Here is a 21,425-nt window from a genome sequence, read left to right as displayed (position 1 = left end):
GCAGGCCAAGGTGTGGAAGGGGGAGAGGGCACAGTGGGTTTGCAAGACGGTTTTCTGGCCCAGAGGACTGCGCAGGGTGACTGGAAGGAAGGGAAGGCCCTTGCCGGCTTGTGAAAGGTCTTGACCAACCTTGAGTGAAGGCAAAGATGCTTTCTTCCTTTTTGCACCCTCTCCAGGGACGGATTTTCCACTCACGCAAAGAGACTTGGAGGCTGCAGGCTGTGGGTAGGATGCCCGCCCACCTCGCCTAGAGCCTGGCTGACGCTGCAAACCACACGATGGAGGGAACTTGTTGTGGAAACTGAAACTGCCTCACTTCCAGCTAGAGAGAGTGGTACCCTGTGCCCTGGGGGCTGCCCATGCTAGGGCTCCCTGCTGGGCTAGCTCCGGAAGGTCCCTCCCTCATGGGCTCAGTCACTCCCTGTCTTCCAGTCTCAGAAGGGGAATAGGCCTCTTTGAAGCTTCCACCCTCACTCGCTGAAGGGAACCTGGAGAATCCTTTCCCCTTTCTGAACTTCAGTTACCTCATCTGTAGGATGTCAGAGTGATTCTCACCTAAGATAAAGGCTTTGAAGATGGAGAGGCTCAGGGGACCACATTCTTCTGCTCAGCGTCAGGAGTTAGCAGACCAGTAACAGATCCCAAGGGATCCCCACTTATAATTGGATAGGCACCTACAGGGTGAGCCTCATGTGTGGATCCTCCCAGTCTCAGGATGCCTCCCCAACTCTGTTCACCATTGCATATTAAATTCCACCATTAGAGAGTCATTCCTATGGCTTCAGGTGACAAGACGCAATAGCCCCATGAGGTTGGTATTCTTATTCCTGCTTTAGAGAGAAGACTGAGGTTTATAGAGGGGATGTGGGCCTGGGGATGCCATCCCGTTGGACTTTGCGGCTGCTGGGCTAGGCCTGGCTGCTACCTTCCCAGGCCAGTTCAGAAAGCCCTTGGCGTCAGTGAGAGTGTGTGGTGGTCTGCCGAGACCTGGTACGCTGAGCAATGGGTGACAGAGGAGGCGGGTGAGTGACATCCCCTTCTGCTGGTGTTGACAGGCCACCCACTATTGGGCAACAGGAAGTGTCTGCTGGTGCTCCAGAGACTAGAAGCCTGGGTGGGGATGGGGCCGCCAGATGGGATCAGGGCTTCCCAACTGCAGAAATGGAAAAGCGGAAGCTGAGCTATACTGGAGAGGAAAAGGGGGTGATGGGCTGAGTCAGGAGAATGCTTGACCTGTTCAAGGGACAAGGAGGCCTGTGTGGCTGGGGCAGAGTGATAGAGGTAGAGAGTAGTTGGAGATAAGATCAGAAATGTGACAGGGATCAAAAATCCCAATGCCCAGGCACTGCCACAGGTCAATTGCATGCAATTTTCGGGGTGGAGAAGCAGTGTTTTTCAAAGTCCTCCAGTTTCCAAAGTGCAGCCAAGGCTGAGAACCATTGGTGTAGATAACTGTGGTGTTTCAGATGCATCGCTGTTGCTGACAATGAGCATATATCTGGCTTTTACCATTTACGTGACCTCACCTGACTCACTTGTGAATGAGTAGAGGGTAGAGGGTTGTTTTTTTTTTTTAACCTTATAACCTTATACAATTACTTGTTTTGTGGTCAGTATACGTAACATAAAATTTACCATTTTAACCATTTTTAAGTGTGCGATTAAGTGGCATCAGTACATTCACAATGTTGTACAACCATCACCACAATCTATTTCCAGAACTTTTTCAAGTTTCAAACAGAAATTCTGTACCCCTTAAATAATTACTCCCTATATCCCTCTTCTCACCTCTTACTCTGCTTTCTGTCTCTATGAATTTGCCATGCTAGGGACCCCACATAAGTAGAATCAGACAATATTTGTCCTATTTCATTTAGCATAATGTCTTTAAGGTTCATCCATGTTTTAGCATGTGTCAGAATTTCATTCCTTTTTATGGCTGAATAATATTCCATTGTATGTATATACCTCATTTTGTTTATCCATTTATCTGTTATCAGGCACTTGGGTTGTTCCCTCATTTTGAATATTGTGAATAATGCCACTATGAACACAGGTGTACTAATACTGGTTTGAATCCCTGCTTTCAATCCTTTTGGGTATATACTTAGGAGTGGAATTGCTGGATCATATGGTAATCCTATGTTTAACATGTTGAGTAACTGCTAAATTATTTTCCCCAGCAGCTGCTCCATTTACATTCCCATCAGCAATGCACGAAGGTTTCAAACAAACAGACAAAAAAACCCCAAAAAACAAAACAATGCACAAGGGTTCTGTTTCTCCACATCTTCACCAACACTTGTTATTTTCTGTGTGTTTTTTCCCCCAATCATAGCCATTCTAGTAGGTATGAAGTGGTATCTCTTTTGTGTTTTGGTGGTTTTTTTTAACCTTGCCTCTTTATTTTATTTTTTAAACATTTATTTATTTATATGGCCATGCCACGCTGCATGCCGGATCTTAGTTCCCCTACCAGGGATTGAACCGTGTCCCTTGCAGTGGAAGCTCTGAGCTTTAACCACTGGACTGCCAAGGAAGTCCCTTATTGGTGTTTTGATTTGTATTTCCCTAATGACCAATGATGTTGAGCATATTTTTTTATATTTATTGGCCATCTGTATATCTTCTTTAGAGAAATGTTTATTCAAGTCCTTTGCCTACTTTTGAATTGGGTTGTTTATCTTTTTGTTGTTCAGTTTTAAGAGTTAGTTTTTGTATATGGTGTTAGGAGTCCAATTCCATTCTTCTGCATGTGCATATCCAGTTTCTCCAGAACCATTTGTTGAAAAGACTGTCTTTTCCACATTGAATGATCTTGCCATCCTTGTTGAAAATCAGTTGACCATATATGTGAGTGCTTATTTCTGGTTCTCTGTTCCATTCCATTGGTCTGTATGTCTGTCCTTATGGCAGTACCACAGTATATTAATTACTGTAGTAAGTTTTGAAATCAGGAATTGTGAGTCTTCCAACTTTGTTCTTTTTTTTTTTTTTCAAAATTATCAACTATTGAGGTCTTGAGTTGAGGTGTTTTTATTTTTTTAATTTTTAATTATTTTATTTTTAATTATTTAAAATATAGTTGATTTACAATGTTGTATTAGTTTCAGGTATACAGCAAAGTGATTCAGTTATACATATCATATATTGATATATTCTTTTTCAGATTCTTTTCCATTATAGGTTATACAAAATGTTGAGTGTAGTTCCCTGCGCTATACAGTGGGTCCTTGTTGGTTATCTATTTTATATATAGTAGTGTATATCTATCTGATAATCCCAAACTCCTAATTTATCCCTTCCCCCCTTTTCCCCTTTGGTAACCATAAGTTTGTTTTCTATGTCTGCAGATCTATTTCTGTTTAATAAATAAGTTCATTTGTATCTTTTTTTTTTTTAGATTCCACATATAAGCGATATCATATGATATTTGTCTTTCTCTGTCTGGCTTACTTCACTTAGTATGATAATCTCTAGGTCCATCCATGTTGCTGCAAATGGCAGTATTTCATTCTTTTTTATGGCTGAGTAGTATTCCATTATATATATGTACCATACCTTCTTTATCCATTCATCTGTCGATGGACATTCAGGTTGTTTCCATGTCCTGACTATTGTAAACAGTGCTGCTATGAACACTGGGGTGCGTGTTCTTTTTGAATTACGGTTTTCTCCGAATATATGCCCAAAAGTGGGATTGCTGGGTTGTATGGTAGTTCTGTTTTTAGTTTTTTAAGGAACCTCCATACTGTTTTCCATAGTGGCTGCACCAATTTATATTCCCACCAACAGTGTAGGAGAGTTCCTTTTTCTCCACACTAGAGATGTTTTTATGGGTGAGAAAACTGAGGTTTGAGCCTTCCTGAGGTTGCCGACCTGGACTGGCCACCAGTCTATGACAAACCCCCTATAACTCTCCCAAACCTGGACATACTTGGAGAGACACCGTCCTTAGAGAGAATCCCCTGGGGATGGTGGGCTCCTCCTTACAGTCGCCCTACCTCTGGCCCCCTGAGAAGGCCCATGACTTCTGAGCTTCCTTGAGACCCCACCAGCTCTCACTCTTCAAGGAGGATTGTCCCATAGGCTGGGGTCACCAACTTCTTCAGTGGATCATGAGACGGCCCTGAGGGAATTGATGTCCACCCTGGCCTGGGCCTGCCTAGACCTGAGGGGTCTTTGAAAATCAGGACTTCTGACCCCCAACTGCCTAGATGGCAGCCACTGAAGCAGAAGGGGTCCTCTTCTTTGTCACCTCTTGAATGTTTTCCCTTCATTTGGACCAGCTCTGAGCCCACTCTCCCAGGCCTGGGGACCCCAGACTGCAGGTGGTAGGAAGGTCCAGGAGGTCAGCTGGGGTCAGTCCATGCAAGCAGGGTTGAGGTGGTAGGCAGGGGATCAACACAGAAGTCTGGATCAGTGTCTCTGGAGCTGTCGTGAATACTAACAGCTTGGGCTGTGAGGGTCTGCACGGCGTAGAGCAGCACCGTAGTAGGTGCTGTGTTGGTGTCTGCAGTTGTTCTCAGTCTGACCCAGAAGAGGATGGAAATTGACACTGGAACCAAAGGAACAGTGTGGCTAATTCCAGGGCCAGGGGAAGACCAGCGGCTGAGACTAGGTCTTGGGTCAGGGCGGGAGCTCCCATGAGGCTGTTGGAATTTTATTTTAGTCCTCAGATAACCCCCAACCTTAGAGGGACTGCAGATTCATTGAAGGGAGGAGTTTGCACTCCAGGGTCCAAAGGTCTTGGTTTGAGTCCAACGTACGGGTGCAAGTGAGGGGCTGGGTGGGAAAGGTAAGCAGTGAATGGTTCCAGAGAGCACAGGCTTCCCTCAGGCAGCCCCAGTGCCCCAGAACCCTGGAGGTGGCATCTTGCTCCACTTAGAGATGTATTTTCCCACAGTGCTGCTCTATGCCGGATGCACACTGGCTGTGTTGGGCAGGGTGAAGCAACTTCCCAGTCTCCAACACAGAACCCTTGCTTGGAAGGTGCCGTCTTTGTCTCTCACACTGCCTTTAGAACCCGATGCCCTGCTTGGATTCCACTGCATTCACGGTGTGGCCCTGGTGAGTCCCTCCACTCTCTCAGCCTCTGGCTCCTTGTCTGTATTAAATCCATTACTGTGGTTAAAAGATAGACGTGGTGAAATGAATGTTAATGGCCTAGGGCAAGAAGCACCGCGTATAGACCCTCGGCAGGTACAGGAGCCCAGGAAGCCCTTGGGCTTGGAAGGCATTGCAGCCAGAGCCCAGGGTCAGCTCTGAGGCCCAGAACCTACCAAGGCCAGCAGAGGAGGCTGAGAGACCTAATCCAGGGGCTGTGGGTGTCTATTCCTGCCTTTGGGGAAAGGTGTGAGGAGTGGGGATCCCCTGCAGCCTCAGGAGCCCACCTCTGTCTCTTGAGCAAGTCTCAAGCCCAGAGGAGGCCGCCAGTCCTCACCCTGAAGCAATTCACAGCTACCAAGCAAGACACCCCACATCAGCCCAGTGAGGGCTTGGAGTCCAGTGTGCGTTCCACTATATGGGTGAAAAAATTAAGGCTGAGAGATCAGAAGCAAGCAGTCGATTGGATTCCAACCAGCTAGGATTCAAACCCAACTCTCCTTTTTTATTTCCTTTCTTGGTTTACTTTTACTTGATATGTACTAATCACCATGGCCACCATTTTCCAGGAGCCCCTTAAGTATCAGGGTGCCCTTTGTTGGGCTCCTACATATATTATATCATTTAGTCCTCAGAGCCCCAGGGAAAGTGGACAGTGTGTTCACACTCATTTTACAGAGGAGGGAATCTGTGCACAGGAGATTAAGTAACTTGCTCAAGGTCACACTGTCTGTGTGCATGGGACTGGCCAGGACTAGGAGGCAGTGCCTGCGATCTTCCCACACCCCCTACATGGACTTTCTCTTGTCAAGGTGTTCCCTGTGGGCCATCCTCTGGCAGGTGTAGGAGGTGTGGGAGGGGTGATAATTGCCACAGACGCCAGTCCCCGGTCCCTGGCCGGTCACTTACAAGCTGGAGGCCATGCAGCAAGGAGCCCTGTGCAGCTGGCCACGTGCAGGGGATGGTCGGTGCCTGTCCTTCCTGACGGGTCAGAGTTTCCTCCGGGGCCCAGCGTTGAGTGGCTCAGTTCCCTTCTTCCCTCCAACCACCTTCCCTACCTGCCCTCAGCCCTGGCCACTGCTGGATCCTACAAGCCCCCCGCCTAATCAGCTTGTTGGGGGGGCACTACAGAGGAGCTGTGTGACCTGGGCAAGTCACTCACCTTGCTGAGCCTCCGTTGCTCATCTGTGACATGGGGCAGTAAGGGCACAGTCCTGACATTGCAGGCTTCTCTGGGAATTAGAGGCGTGGAGAACACTGGCCTCTACCCATCCACATCCCACCCATCCTGTTCCCTTCCCCTGAACTTGGAACCTGGCCCTGGATCCTCGTTACCTCCAGGGAGGGTCCCCCCACTTGGTCTGCCTGGCTCAGGGCTCCGCCTCAGCTGGCCTCAGGCTACCTCTTCAGACACCTGCTCCAGCCCCTCAGACCCCTCACTGCTGCTTCCTGCTGGGCTTGTAGCCGCTCACAGCTCTGAGCATCAAGTTTCCGGTCTCCTAAACCCGAGGGGCTCATCCCCAACTCCAGGCCTCTGCCCCAACTCGTGTTCACTCCCTGCCCCACCTCTTGTGCTAACTTCTACACGTTTTGGTTTCATAAAGCAGGAGGGAGAAGTGGGGGATCGAGCTGGGCTTTTAAGAGCAGAGGGGAAGTGAGAAGTACATCACAGAAGGGGGGAGGGCAGTGCAGTAGAGGAGCCCCTTCCTGCTTGACGCTGGAAGAGGCCTATTTATTTATTTATTTTTATTATTATTTTTTTTTGGCTGTGTTGGGTCTTCGTTTCTGTGCGAGGGCTTTCTCCAGCTGCGGCGAGCGGAGGCCACTCTTCATCACGGTGCGCGGGCCTCTCACTGTCACGGCCTCTCTTGTTGCGGAGCACAGGCTCCAGATGTGCAGGCTCAGTAGTTGTGGCCCACGGGCCCAGTTGCTCCACGGCATGTGAGATCCTCCCAGACCAGGGCTCGAACCCGTGTGCCCTGCATTGGCAGGCAGATTCTCAACCACTGCGCCACCAGGGAAGCCCAAGAGGCCTATTTAAAAGAACAAAGTTGGAAGCCATGCATGCCCACACAATTGCTGTTTGAGCCTGGACAAGTTACATAACCTTTCTCATCCTTGCATTATCCCCGGGTCGGTATTACTGAGATAAGAGGCCCTAGGTATGCACAGTTGGTCCCTTCTGTTGCTTGTGTTGCTCCCCTGGCCCCCACACCCGGCTCCGTGGGATTCCTGAGAGCTCCTGAACATTCACAGGGCTCCAACAGGGCCCCCTGAAAGCTGCAGGTAACCATCAGTCCCCGGCCTCCAGATTCCCCAAATCCTGGGGCCCAGGATGTCTCAGGGGCCCATCCAGCAGGGCTGCTTGAGTAAGGGGCCCTCTAAGGCCCAGGGGAGGCCTCAGACTGGGGCTCAGTGGAGAGCTAGAGCCCTCTGGAAACTCATTTCTAATCCTAAGCCCCTGTCAGCCCAGCTGAACCCAGAGTAGCTCATCTAACCACACTCAATGTGCTTTTGTTCCTTAAAAGTAAGCTTTCTTGGCTCTCTCCCTTTGACACCTATCCTGGACCATCTTAGAAAAGCTGTAAGTCACCCCACATTTGTCTGCTTATGAATGGACCCCTCCAGTCTTTGAGTCAGGGGACACCTAGACCCAGAACACCTAGTTCAGCACATCACCTGAGGCTCGAGTCCTCTCTGCGGAATTCCTAACCTGATTATAGACCCCGGCGATGGGGCATTCCCCATCCATCAGAGCGGCTCACCTGTGTTGCACATTTGGGGCCACTCGGACTCTCGGAAAGCCCTTCTTTGTACTGATCTGGAGTTGGTCTCTCTGAGGGTACCAGCCACAGATACGCCCTCTGCTCCTGATGGCCCCACAAAGCTCTGCAAATGACCACATTCCCCAATGGCTCCTCAAGGGCTGAGACTAGAGAACTTCTCTTTACCCAGCCCTCCTCCTGGGGTGCTCTGGGTAAGCAACTGGCTTGCTCACTGAAGTCTCTGGTCCATCCATCCATCCATCCATCCAAGCCATATGTGGGTGTCTGGTCTTTTGCTTTCCCTCAGTTTAGCAGTCAATAATGGTGGAGATGTGGGGTACAGCTGTGAGGCAGTGGAAAAAGCCCGGCTGCTGCTCATTGACTTATCCTCTCTGAGCCTCAGTTTCCTTATCTGTACAACAAGCATAACAATACATTGTACAAAGTAGAGGGGACAAGTCTGTCTGGCTTGTTTAAAGGTGCTGGATAACGAGTCATTGAATTACAAACAAATGGTCCGGTGCTCTCTATGGGGCAGCTCAGGAGCTGTCATAAAGCCACGTCAGCTCGAGGGCCTCCCTAAGACGCTTCCTCAGCCTTTGTCCAGTGTATCAGCTGAGTGTTGCTGTGCAGACCTGGGCACCAGGGCCCAGTAGGCAAACAGACCCACGTTCTGCCTTCAGGGGGCTGCCTTCTCCAGAGTTCAGTGCTCACTACCTCAGGTGTGCTGACAATCCCAGTGGTTTGGTTTCTCAGCCCACAGCAGACAAGCAACAGTGGACTAGTTGTTAATAAACCAGCCACGGTAGGCACCTTGGCCGCAGAAAACTGTTAAACTGCGGTGAAGGGAGAGGGCAAAGCAGCCTGGGCACCATGTGGCCTGTAACCATGTTCAAAATCGCAGTCCTTGGCTTCTGGGGTTTCCTGAGATGAAGGGAGTAAGTCCAGTCTCCCTGTTCTGTCTCCTCTTCACTAGTAAAAGGTGATTTTAAAAAAAGGAAGAAAGAAAGAAAGAAAAATGTTAGAAAAAATATATAGGGCTACCCCGGTGGTCCAGTGGTTAAGATTCCACGCTTCCACTGCAGGGGGCGCAGGTTCAGTCGGGGAAGTTCTGCATGCCATGCAGTGCAGTCAAAAAATATATATATATATATAGAGAGAGAGACAGAGACAGAGAGAGAGAGAGAGCGCACCTAGCAACCCAAGAGCACGTCAGTTATTAGAAGGGTTTTTGACAAGCTTGGCTAGCATTTTACAGAATGGTTTCTGAACTTGGTTAGGGTGCAAGCAGGAAACTTAATGTTTTTCCTTCCACCTTCCAAAGCCACTGGTAGCTCTCCCTTCCTCTACCCTGGGCACGTGTTAGAGCGTTTCTAGTCCTTTTCAGGTCTAACTCCCTCCAGTTTCACCACGTATCAAAATCTCACTCTTGTTCACTTGAAAGCTTCCCAGTCTCCCCACTTGGCCCGTGATTGGAAGCCAATGCCAGGGACAGAGAACGGGTCCGTCTCTGCACTCGCCGTGTTCTGCCACCTCCACTGCCTGCTGCTTCTGTGTCTTCACAGATGGTGTGGGGCGCGGGCTTGGAAGCTCTAAAGGGGTACTTCACCCCTTATTTTCCTGGTGCTGCTGTAGCTGGTGCGGCGGGTAGCAAACACACACAGGTCAGCTCTTCCTCTCCTGGCTGCCTCGGCGGGTTCTTTGGTGACCTGGCGTATACCGCTCCATCCCCTGCAGCTGTCCACGTCTGACCCCTCCCAGCTGCTCCCCACCGTCCACTCCACGCAGCTTCTTTCGGGGACTCTTCCCTCGCTGTCAGGCATTTCTCACTGGCAGAGGCTTACTACCGGCAGCTCTTCCCAGCCACCTTCCCGGCCTCCACTTGGTTCCCAGGAAACACATGGTGCCAGTTCCCAACTGCTCCCTCCCCAGGCCCCACTCCCCTCAGGCAGCTCCAGCCCACCCTGGACTTCAGACTTCTCTAGGTAAGATGCAGCCATGGTTGCCATGGTTGCCCTGGCTTCCAAAAGCCAGCAGACAGACCACAGCCTCCCTGCTGGAAGGGCAGTTAAAGGTCACTTCCTCTCCCTAAACCTGTTTCACAGTCAGGAGGCCCCAGAGAGGGCAAGGGACTTTACTAAGACTACCCAGCTTCTTCCTGGCAGATCAGACCTGCTACCAAAACCCAGGCCTCTCCCTCTAAGGTTAGAGGTTTAGCTGTCCTCTGAGGGACTTTATATTCTGGAATTCCACGTAAGGGAACATTTGAAAAGGCTTCTGCAGCCTTTTAAATGGACCCTCTGGTGGGGGAGGGTGTGTGGTAGGGAGATAACTTGTTTTTTCCAGCCTGGCGCATCTGGGTTCTGCCTGGTGGGTGGGTTTGGGGTGGGGGGGTGAGAGGCAGGCAGGGACGAGGTAGGGCATATGGGGAGCTACCACTTGCTGAACAGCCACTGAGCCTGGGGCTTTGCAGAGAGGTGAGGGAATGAGCCAAGATCTGGTCTGGGAGAGCTGGGTTCAAATCCCTGCTGTGCCCTTCAGGGCCCCTGAGCAGATTAGGTAACCTTTCTGGGTTCCATTTTTCTCATCTGTAAAATGGGGGTAATCCCGGCTCAGGGCAAACTCTGACCTTGCTTTTACTATTCTCACCTGTGTACATTATTTCACTGGCTTCTCAGATCAAACCTAGGCTGTGGGAACAATTAGGCTTCTTTTCACAAGGAGGGAAGTAGAGGCTGAGAATGACCAGGACCACAGGGTGGGGTGTGAACCCGTATCTGGTCTGCTGAACTCTGTCCAATTTCTCAGGCCAGGCCCGGGTCCCCTCCCTGACTGGGCGGCCAATCTGCCCTGATAGGGCTGTGCCCTAGAGGGTGGGCTGTCAGGGCCAGGAGAGGTTGGCCTCTGCCCTCACTTCCTCCATGAGGAAACCAGATCCTGAGAAGGGAAGTGGCTTGCTTGGCACCCTGGTCTTTGTGGCCTAGCCCATGCAGCCACCAAGAATTGTATGGGTGTAAAAAGGAGGAAGTGGCAGTGTGTACAAAGGCTAGCTCTCTACCCACCCAGTGGGGGCATGGCAGGGCCAGGGCCGGCTGGTGGGCCTGGACCGTGGCTCACAGCCAGAGCCACCCAGAGAAGGGAGCAGGTGGGCCGTCCCTGAGCACAACCCGGCACCCAGGCCTCCCGCACGCTGCCTTCAGGCTGAGGTGGGACTATGCTTCCTCCTGCCAGACTTGTCCTGAGCACCTCCTCCTGCAGCCCCGATCTGACCCCTCTGTGGGGAAAGGGAGGCCCAGAATGGTCACACAGTGAGGGTGGCAAGGTCTGGGGTCCCACATCTGGCTTGAGGGAGGTCTCCCAAAAGAGGGCACCGCACCTGCCTGCCATCTGGCGCCCTCCCCTGGGGTGGATTGCCCTAGCGCCACATGGTGAGGGCGGGGCCTCCGGCTGCTTGCCGGCTCTCAGCAGCTCATCTGCAGAGCCAGCACGGCCCTTCTCCAGGGCAGCGTTCCTCTGACCCAGCCTGGGCACAGAGCTGGCCTCTGTGAATCCATGGTAACTGAATGACAGACCGAAACACAGCTTTGGTTTGAGGCAGAGAGAATTTGGGAAATCATTTTCAAAAGTTTTTTTTTTAATCTTTTTTTTTGTGTGTGTGTGGCTCGCGGGCCTCTCACTGTTGTGGCCTCTCCCGTTGCGGAGCACAGGCTCTGGATGCACAGGCTCAGCGGCCATGGCTCACGGGCCCAGCCGCTCCGCGGTACCGTGGGATCCTCCCGGACCGGGGCACAAACCTGTGTCCCCTGCATCGGCAGGCGGACTCTCAACCACTGCGCCACCAGGGAAGCCCCTTTAATCATTTTTTGATGTTTCAAAATGTAAAAGAGTTGCTGGACTGTCTATTGAATGACTGATGTCGGTATGTGAGTCTGGGGACAAGCTGACCTGGGTTCACATCCCAGATTCTGATCTTTACCAGCTGAGGGACCTTGGGCAGTCACTTCCCCTCTTTTCCTCCTCATCACCGTCCTTACCTCCCTGGGTGTGTGGTGTTTTCAATAAGAAAACAGCTGTGATATTCTTGGTATGGTGTGTGGTAAGTGGGCTCAATAAGTAGCAATTTCACAGAGGGCAAGGCCACAGGCAGGTCTCAGGTGACAGAGGCTGCAGGTAGACAGAAGGAGATGGGAGGCCCTGCCTTCTGGTAGCTTCTGCACTGTGGAAATGGCAGCCTGAGCCTGTCAACAAGGGCCCTGAAAGGGAGCCCTGGACACCTAGAGGGTGGAGCTGAGTAGGTGCAGGGAGGAAGGGCCAGGATGGGCCCCCTGGAGGAGGTGACTCTGGTGCTGGGCCTTAGACATTAAGCCTGCAGGACTGATTGATTAACTGATTGAATGATTGGTTAGTTCATTTCCTCAGCAGCTTCCTGAGCCTGGCTGTGCCCAGCTCTGAGCCATGAGTCAGAAGCCCTGGAGGAAGAGGCAGTGGTGGGGTGGAGGAGGGGTACAGGCTGGCAGGGAGCAGGCCCCAGGGAGTCAGGCACTTCCTTGGAACAGTCTAGTCACTTGTGATGGTGGCTCACTTGGCCAAAGCCCCTGCTGGCACCAGTGCGCTCTGAGCAGGGGCTGGACCAAACTCTCAAGCCCGGAGTGCTTCGGGGACTTGAGCTCCTGAGGACCCAGCCTGCAGGACCCCTCTGCCTGCCACCTCCTCCAGAATGGCCAATGTAGGTTTGCTTTTGCTTCTCTTTCCACTCTGGGGGTCTCAGTAAGGACAGTGGGGTTTCCCTGGGGAGTGGGAGCTGTGCATGGGGCTGGGAGGGAAGAGCAGAGTGTCCGCTGCAGGGCTGGGCTTGGTCAGCGTCTCCCTGCTCAGGCCCCCCTCCCAGAGGCATCGGGGAGTAACAGCAGGTGCCCTGCAAGTCCAAATCCTTGTCCTGCCTCCGCCTGTAGGACCTCAGGCAGGTCCTTCCCTTCTCTGGGCCTCAGTTTCCCCAAGGACTGAGGGGCACTGGACAAGATGCTTCCCAGTTCTGGTGGTCTATGGAATTTGGCCCTGCATACTGGTGTCCAGCTCAGAGTGATCCGCTTGTGGGGGAGGGCAGATCCATTTTCCTCCCTGGCTGCCACAGGCTTTAGTCCTGGGGGTTCGGAGTGAGGACAGAGGCTGAGGGGCAGGAAGCTGTGGTCTGCTGCCTGGTTAGTAGGCAAGTGGCCCATGAAAGCTACAGAAATGGAAGCCTGGTGCACACCAGCCTGGACATTGCGGTGGACAGGCCTGCAGGGGTTGGGGGTTGACTTCCTCCTGCTGGGGTTCTGAGTAGTCAGCCAAGGCCCAGGCCCACTGCTTGTCACCCAGTGGGCAGCTGAACCTGGGTCTCAGGAATTTCTAGTGCTGCTCATGGAGGAGGGTGTGAGCTTGGGATCCTAACCATCCTACAGGCCTGCAGATTCCATTATTCTGAGTTTGCTGAAGGTGGGCTGGGCCTGGCATGGGGCCATCTGGAGCAATTTGTGGCATCTCTGCCCTTCTCTACCACGTCTGATTCTCCTTAGACCTTGAAGAAAAACACCCTCTCCTCAAGTACTACCTCCCGCCCCCAACTTCCTACACCAGCAGCTCAGAACCCACTCCAGGGGTGAGAGTCAGATCAACAGCAGGATGGGAGGCAGAGAGACAGCTGTGTCCTGAGAATTCTCCAAGATGGCCCTCTCCCCACCATCCTGGCTAAGAGGTGGACCTAGGGTGTGCTGGGTGTCCTGGGGTGCTAGGTGTGTCCTAAGTGTGTGCTAGGATGTGCCCTAGCCCTGACCCTCAAGGCCCACCTCAGCAGATGGGTGCAGGAGCCCGGTGTGGCATCTGGTACACAGTGGATAATCAGGGAACAGCAGTTGCTCTTGTCTCTGCAGAGGCTGTAGAGTGCAGGGGGGTAAAGGGCACAGACCCAAATAAGACAGCCTGGGTTCAATGCCACACCTGCTGCTTTCAATCTGTGTCAGGCTGGGTACACTTCACCCATCTGTGCCTCAGTTTTCTCACGTGGACCCCTGAGATAAGAGAGTAATTGAGAAGGTGACAGGAGTGAGCAGTGTCAGGCACCCCATAAAGGCTGTCATCACGGAGCCTTGGTGGGGACCCTTCCCATGGCTGTCTTAGATTAGAGTTGCTGTGTCCTGACTATGAGCTCTGATCCACGAAGGGCTCACCTACACCTGGTACCTCCACAGATGGGGGACCTACTGTGTGCCTGTGTGAAGCTGTTACCGACCAGCATTCTTGGCTTCCTTAATCAATAGAAATTGATCAGAGGCCAGACAAGAAATTCAGACAAAGCTTTATTGGGTGGGGCCCCTGCTGCAGCACAGGGAAGCGAGAACAAACAACAGGTTCCCTTGTTTGCCCGCTCGCTCAAGGGGGGAGAACTTGTTCTTTATACAGGGTGAGGGTAGGGGTGTGTCCAGGGGTCGGGCTGGAGGGGTAGCTTAGGTGGTTTGCCCACCCCTTAGCTGGTGTTGTGTGCAAGGAGCTTTTGCTCCTGACCCACTGCTTTTGCTCCCCTGGCTCTTCAGAAGTGGCAGTTGAGGTTTTTTGGGTCTTTTGTATCTTTTGGTCCAGAATTTGCCCCAAATGCACATGCACGCCGTTATTTTTAGTCCCATATAATTTCTTTGTATTTTGTAGCTTGAGGAGAGGTGTGTCCAGGTGCCAGCACTGCAGCACTGCAGCCAAGGGGCCCAGGTCCCAGCCTGTCTCAAAGCCAGGTCCTGAATCCCAAGAGCTCGTTCTTGGATAGGGCTGAGGGGGGCAGACGGGGAGGCCAGGCTGGAGGAGGTCAGCAGGGTCCTCACCAGGCTGCAGTCTGCGTTCCCCCGACCCACGCAGCCCGGCTGCGGCCCTCACACGTCCCTCTGTCCTGTGTTCCAGTGCAGGGACTTCACGGCCCACACGGGCTACGAGGTGCTGCTGCAGCGGCTGCTGGATGGCAGGAAGACGTGCAAGGACGTGGAGGAGCTGCTGAGGCAGAGGTGAGCCCCTCCCCCCAGCCCCTGGGAAGTGGCCGAGCCCCCATCCCGGCTGCACCCCGCCCCCCCGCCCCCCACCCCCCTGCTCTAAGAAGTCAGGAGCGCAACTCTCCTGTTTGTCCCGACCTGGGCCTCCCGCAAGTGGACAAATAATCTGATGTTCCTCCAGATGTCCTTGAATTTAGCCAACACTTATTTAGGCGAAGGGCTGGAGGCTTATCCTTCTCAAGGAGGAGCCCGCCGGCCAGCGGACCCCCAGAGGCTGAGCGGGTGGACCGTCAGGTTCTCCTGCCACCGCCGGCGGAGTCTGAGCCGCGGGCAGCGGAAGTGGAGGAGACACAGCGCCCATGGGTTGTCGTTGCAGGGCCCAGGCAGAGGAACGGTATGGGAAGGACCTGGTGCAGATTGCCCGGAAGGCAGGCGGCCAGACAGAGATCAAGTAAGAGGGCCCCTCCTGCTTCGCCAGGCACTTTCCACAGGGTTTAGGGCTTCCCCTTGTGGGGTGGACTGGGGAGGGCCGGCGAGGGTCTGGATGGCTCCCAGGGTAGGGTGCCTGGAGGGCATCTCTCTTGGGAGTCAGGCATGCTGGGCGAGGTCAGGTTCTGCGTGTGGGAAGAAAGCCAGCAGTCTGAGCACCAAGGAGGCCCTGGGCAGGGGGTGAGGTCATCTGTCCTCAGGGGCCTGCAGCACAGCCTGCACCCTCTGGGCGGCCTCCATCCAAGTCCTGAGAGCCCTGAGGGGAGGTGACAGGACCCTACTGGCTGCCCGAGACCCCGCAGCATTGGCTCGGCTCAGGCTTCCAGGAGGGACTGTGTGGCCACAGGCGGGGGTGCCAGCTCCTCACCCGTTAGCCCTGGGACCTTGGTGGGGGGGTCACTGACACTCTGTGCCTCCGTTTCCTCATCAGTGAGCAGATGACAGTACAACCTTCCTCAGAGGAATATGTGAGTCCAGGGCTGGCTCAGGCCTGGCTGGGAGGGGAGGCAGTAAGGGCACTTGCTGCTGTGAAGCCGCTGGGCCTCTCCGGCCCTGGGGCCTGGGCCTCTGTGTGCGGACTGTCAGGCGGGGACGCGGATGGAGAGAGAGTGACGATTTGAGGGCAGCTAAGGAGAACTTTCTAACAGTGGAGCGGAGGGGCTGCCTCGGGACGTGTGGACTCTCCCCGCTGCGTGAGGACCGAGCCAGGCTGGGGGGCAGACAGGACCCTGGACTCCAAGTCCTGGTAGGGCTCTGATGAGTCCTTCTCCTCCTACCCTGGAGCCGCAAGACCTCACTCAGCCTGCGGCTGCCATAGCAACCCCTGCCCCCTGCCCCTGCTCCCACAGGGGTCAGGCCTGTGAGCTTCTGACTCTGCCCAAGCAAAGTGACCCTGGACCCCGTCAGCTGCAAAGCCCAGAACCGGGTCCCCTCGTTTGAGTGTCTGAATAAACAACACGCTCTAAGTCTCCTAAAGACATAGGCAACCCTGGCTGGTCCCTGCTTCCAACCTGGAGTCAGGGAAAACTTAGGGAAGGCTAGAGGAAGGTTGTAAAGTGGTGTGAGCCAGGGGAGATGAATGCTCAAGGCCCAAGGGTCCTGCGTTGTACCACAAAGTGTGAACAGCAGCTTCAGGAGTATGAATGCAGGAGCCCTAGTCCCCGCTTGACCTTTGTGAGCTGTGTGACTGTGAGCAAGTCACTTAACCTCTCTGAATTGGGTTCTCATCTGTCCACTCCAGTGGGCTGTTGAGCAGATAAAGATGGCAGGGCCGAGGTTGAATACCGGCTGAGTGCACAGGGCTCAGGACATGGTGAGGAACAAATGGAAGTCTGTGGGGACCTTCTTTGTCTTCCAGGCAGGGGGTGGAATCAAGGGAGCATGACCCGGGGGAGTCCCTGCCCACCTCCTGCCCTCCCAGGCCTGCTGGAAAAGGAGAACTTTCCAACAAGAGAGGAGACCTCCTGGGAGAAGTGGAGAGGGTGCTCCAGGCAGGGCCATGGTGGGAGGTCAGGCTGGAGGTGGACTGCGTGAGGCATACTCAGGGGGCTGTGAGTCACGGCGGACTTAAAATAAGGAAGGAGAAGCCACCAATGAAGAGAATAAAGTGGGAATGGAGCCAGGTGGGCAGTGGGAAGGGTGGAGAGGTGCACAGAAGTGGCCAGGGGGAGGCTGTGGGCAGCCCTGATTCCCTGCGTGGTTATAGGAAGCCGAGTGGGTCAAGGTCTGCCCTGCTCTATATGCTGTGTGACCCTGGGATGGTCACTCCCCCTCTCTGAGCCCTGGGTCCTCAGCTGTGAAAGGGGACAATCACTCCCAAGAGTTGCTCTGGACAGTCACAATGTCCAACAGAGAGCGCCAAGCCACAGCGATGCTCGATAAACAGCAGGGGTCTTTACGATCTCATGGACCCCTCCATAAGTAAGATAAATTGGGGTCACCAGTTTAGTTTAACACTGAGGAGCCTGCCTGGCCAGCCTAGACCATTTCCTCTGAGGCCTAGCCCCTCCCTGGCCCTGGCCCTATCCCTAGAGGCACAGCTTCCATCCAAGGTGGGAGCACCAGGATGGGGCCCCAGGCCAGGGAAGGGAGGAGAGTCAGGGTCCACCTTGCTGCCTACCAAGGAGGAGCTGGTGCCTGGGCTGGGAGGGCCAGGCCCTAAGGCTCAGCCTAACCAGTAGAAGGAAAGGCAGGAACAAACCCCACAGGGGCCCCGCTGCACAGCCACACGGGTTCCAGAGCAGGCTGGGAGCAGCGCATGCATATCAGCACTGCCCCGAGTTCCCCATCGAGCTGGGGTGGCCAGAGGAGCAGGGCAGAGCAGAGGGCACCTCCTGGGAGAGGTGGAGAGGAAGGGAAGGCACCTTCCTGACAGAGGACTGGCACGGACAAAGGCTGGAGGTCGGAAAGCTCAGGGCACATTCAGAACCAGAGTCAGGAGGCAGGGGGCAGACCATCCGAGCTCACCTGCTGCTCCCCGTAGGGCTGTGCCCCTTGCAGCTCCCAGCTCAGCTTATGCACAGTAGGTACTTAACAATTATTGCTGTTGATCCACAAGGCGTGTACTAGGGTTGGTGACGCCATTAAGTCATTCCTTTCTTTACCTGTGGGCCAAGCATCCATCATCCATCCAAGCATGTATGGAGCACCTACTATGTGCCATGCCCTAGGCTGAGTTGGGGGGGATTCAGAATTTTTAAAATAAAGGCCCTCACTGTTCTGAAGCCAGGGTCTAGCACACTGAGGGTAACTTCACTCTCGTCCCCAGCCCTTTGCATCAGAACATCACTCCAAGGGCCCTCTCATGCCCCACCTCCTCCAGGAAGCTCTCCCAGACACTCTGGCCTTGCCTGCCTGTCAGGGTCTTGGCTTAGACCGGGTTGCCCCATCCCACACCAACGTGGAGGGCTCTCTGTGGGTAGGGTGAGTGGCAACCATGACAACATGGGTCGCTTCCTTGTCGCCGTGGAGGCTTGTGGGGTTGGCACCTGGCAAAGCTGGCCTGGCCGCTCCATGTGGGGACTGGCAGCTCATCCTCCAGGGCCCATCTCCTGGTCAGGGGGAGCCCCCTGCCTCCCCATGGCCAAGGCCCCTGTGTCCCATGGGATGCTCACTCTCAGCCCCTGGGAGGGTGGGCGGAGGGCTGGGGGTGCATAGGCTGGATGCGGTGAACGAGGAGGACAAAAGCCAAGGGGTGAAGTGACCCCAGAAATAGCCCAGCGAGAGCTGAGAGGGTGAAGCAGGCCAGCCTCCCCACCCCTGCTGCCTGAAATAGATCGTTTCTGTGTCATCCCCTGACCTCAGACTGGTCAGAAGGCCGGAGACTCAGCCACATATATTGAAACGAGGTTACTCCCACCTTCAAGTGATTTTTAGCATTCTCCTCCTTCACACATTAACTCAGCAAGCATCTGCTGGGCAGTGGCAATGGAGGACACACAAATAAGACCTGGTCCCCAACTCGAGGGATCCCCACAAGCCCTTTCAATGCATCTTAAAGAAGCGCTAGGTGGGTGCAGGGGGCTTACCCATAACATCTAAACCACACATCCAGCCCTTACAGAAAGTTCACCTTGACTCTCCTTCCAACCTTGGGGCCTTTGCTCTGGCTGTTGCCCTCATTTCTCCCCTGTGAGGTCTAGCTGAAATACCACCTCCCCCAGAAAGTTGTCACCTTCCCACCCTCTTGTTCATCCTGCGCCACGTAGGGTGCTGAGTGCCACAAGCTGCAGAGGCTGCATGGGGCAGGGGTTCAGGAAATAAAGGGGAATTGAGGCACAGCTGGGGGCAGCTTCCTGTGAGCACCTTTGCAGTAACCGCGAGCAAGAACGGCCACCACCTGAGTCCTCACACCCTCTCGTCCCTGCTTCACCCCCACTTGTCACAGCCTAAAACGCTGTGTTTTCCTGTCAAAAGAGAGGGGTGTTTTTTTTCATGATCTCTCTTCCTCTGAGCTCAGAGCATGAAGGTATCACTGAGGATATTGGAGGGAGAGAGGCGGGCCCTGTTCCCATCAGGGCTCCTCTGGGGTCAGCTCACTCAGGCCCAGCCTCCAGCAAGGGGAGCAAGAGGCCCATCTCCTGTGAGCTGGGAGGCAGGGGCCTCCTGGCTGTCAGGTGCGCAGGGGATGGGATGGCAAAGCAGGGACCACGAGGTGGTGCGTGTCACATGGTGGTACAGAAGTACAGAAGGAGACATTTACACCGGAAATTCAGACTGTTTGGAACAGAATTCCAGGCTGAGTGTCCTGAGAGCCGGGTTGAAAAGGGCAATGGGATGAGTTACACATGAGGACACTGGTGACTGATAACAGAGGTCAGAGGCCTGCAAGGGGTCCCCATCCTTGACATGTGATGGAGACACGGTAGAGGAGAGCTCTGGGAAATCTTGGTCATGGTTTCCCTGAGTGGTTTGGAGTTGAGAAAGGCCTTGGAACTTATCGCTCTGGGCTGTAATCCTAGGGGCAATGGGGAGGAGAACCAGGCATTGCCGCTGTTCAGTGGCCTCACAGTTCAGTGCTGTGACAGACACTCAAGGTATCAACCCAGGGTGACAATAGGAACAAGTGCCCCAAAGGGACAGAAGAGGAAGCCAGGCAAAGATGCTGCACATAGGGAATTAGCATGTGCAAAGGCCCTGCACAAGAAGGATCATGGCATATAGAAGGAACTGGTAGGTGGCCAAAGAACAGGGATAACAGGTGAGAAGTGAAGCTGGAGGGTTGGAGGTGATGGGGCAGGGGCTAGGGTGGTGGCAGTGAGAGGTGGACAAATAGGAGATTTGGGAAGTGAAAAAGAAGGTAACAGAGGGGGAGGAGGGTGGAGCCAAGGGCGGCTCGTAGGTTTCTGGTGTGCATAACCTGGTAGACAGTGGTGCCTTTGCTGAGAAGGGAGCCCTGCAGCAGGAGCAGGTTTGTAGGGCGATGAGTCCAGTTTCGGACACTCTGAGTTTGAGGTGTCTGTGAGGTGTGAAGTCTAAAAGGAGGTGAGGACCAGGCAGTGGGTGTGCAAGCCCCAGCCTGTGGGAGGGGTCTGGGCAGGGTGTGGTCATGCTGTGGGCCATGATGGGGCACGGAGAAGTGGCCATACTGGACCTAGAGAGGCTCTAACCATGGACGGGGAGACTGAGGCAGGAGATGAGTGTGTGAGAAGGAGGTGTCACCGCTGGCAAGGTGTCAATTCTGTCAGAGAAGAGCCCTGACCTCTCCACCCCCCGCCAGGGCAGGTGGGGTCACCATGGCAATCACCCCTTCCTTCCTCTGGTAAGAAGCAGAAGGCTCCAGCGCTCTCCACTTGTGTGGCCATGGTCAGTTTCTTTACCTCTCTGACCCTTGTTTTTCTCATCTGTAAAATGCGGATAATGATGGTACCCTCCCTGCCTGGCAGAGGTGTGAGGATTACATAATTTAGGCCAGCATTTGAACGTACATCAGCAGCACCTGGAGATTTGTTAAAACACAGTGTGCTGGCCCCCTCTTCCAAGCTTCCGCTTCAGGAGGACTGGGGTGGAGCCTGAAATCTGCGTTCCTAACAAACTCCCAGGTGATGCTGCTCCTGCTGGTCTGCTGCTCCTCCATGGCCTCCGTTTCCCTAACTGTCCCCATGGGAGGAGGGAGCCCCCCTGTGAAGCCTGCCTTGCAAGGATTGTGGGGAAATGCAGGCGGGTGGGCAGGGCTGTCTCACTGGGTGTCATGTGGCCATATGGCCACCAGTGGGCGGGAGCGCTGCTCCGCAGAGGCTGGATGGGCTGCAGCAGCACGCGGCCAGCAACAGGATCCTCGCCGCTGCCTGTGTGTGACCCCAGCAAGCCTGGCCACACTGGGGCCTCAGTTTCCCTATTGGCCTCGACTAACTGTGGTTCCTCAGGCATCCTGGTGAGGGGGGAGTTAAGGGGCCATAAACACAGGCAGAGAATTTTACCCTTGAGATAGACAAGCCTCACTTCAGGGCCAATCTGCAACCTCCACACACTGTCTCTGTGCACTTGGAGTCTTGGTACCCACAGGGCTGCAGGAAGTGGGGGGGAAAGGAGCCCAATCTATGGGGCTGCCTCAAGG

The 21,425-nt window shown here is 54.1% G+C and overlaps 1 protein-coding gene across 2 annotated transcripts in view; it reads left to right on the top strand.

Moving 5' to 3' along the window:
* PSTPIP1 (proline-serine-threonine phosphatase interacting protein 1) overlaps nt 1-21,425 on the top strand; it is a 42,299-nt gene that overhangs the window by 6,840 nt on the left and 14,034 nt on the right. For both annotated transcript variants that reach the window (XM_081228067.1, XM_081228068.1), the window contains exons 2-3: nt 14,796-14,896; nt 15,258-15,332. In XM_081228067.1, the coding sequence (XP_081084193.1) occupies nt 14,796-14,896; nt 15,258-15,332 (176 nt within the window). The remainder of the gene's footprint in view (nt 1-14,795; nt 14,897-15,257; nt 15,333-21,425) is intronic.

The sequence above is a fragment of the Mesoplodon bidens genome (assembly GCF_964165515.1).
Source record: "Mesoplodon bidens genome assembly, chromosome: 3".
Classification (NCBI taxonomy): domain Eukaryota; kingdom Metazoa; phylum Chordata; class Mammalia; order Artiodactyla; family Ziphiidae; genus Mesoplodon; species Mesoplodon bidens.
This window is presented reverse-complemented; position numbering and strand designations above follow the sequence as displayed.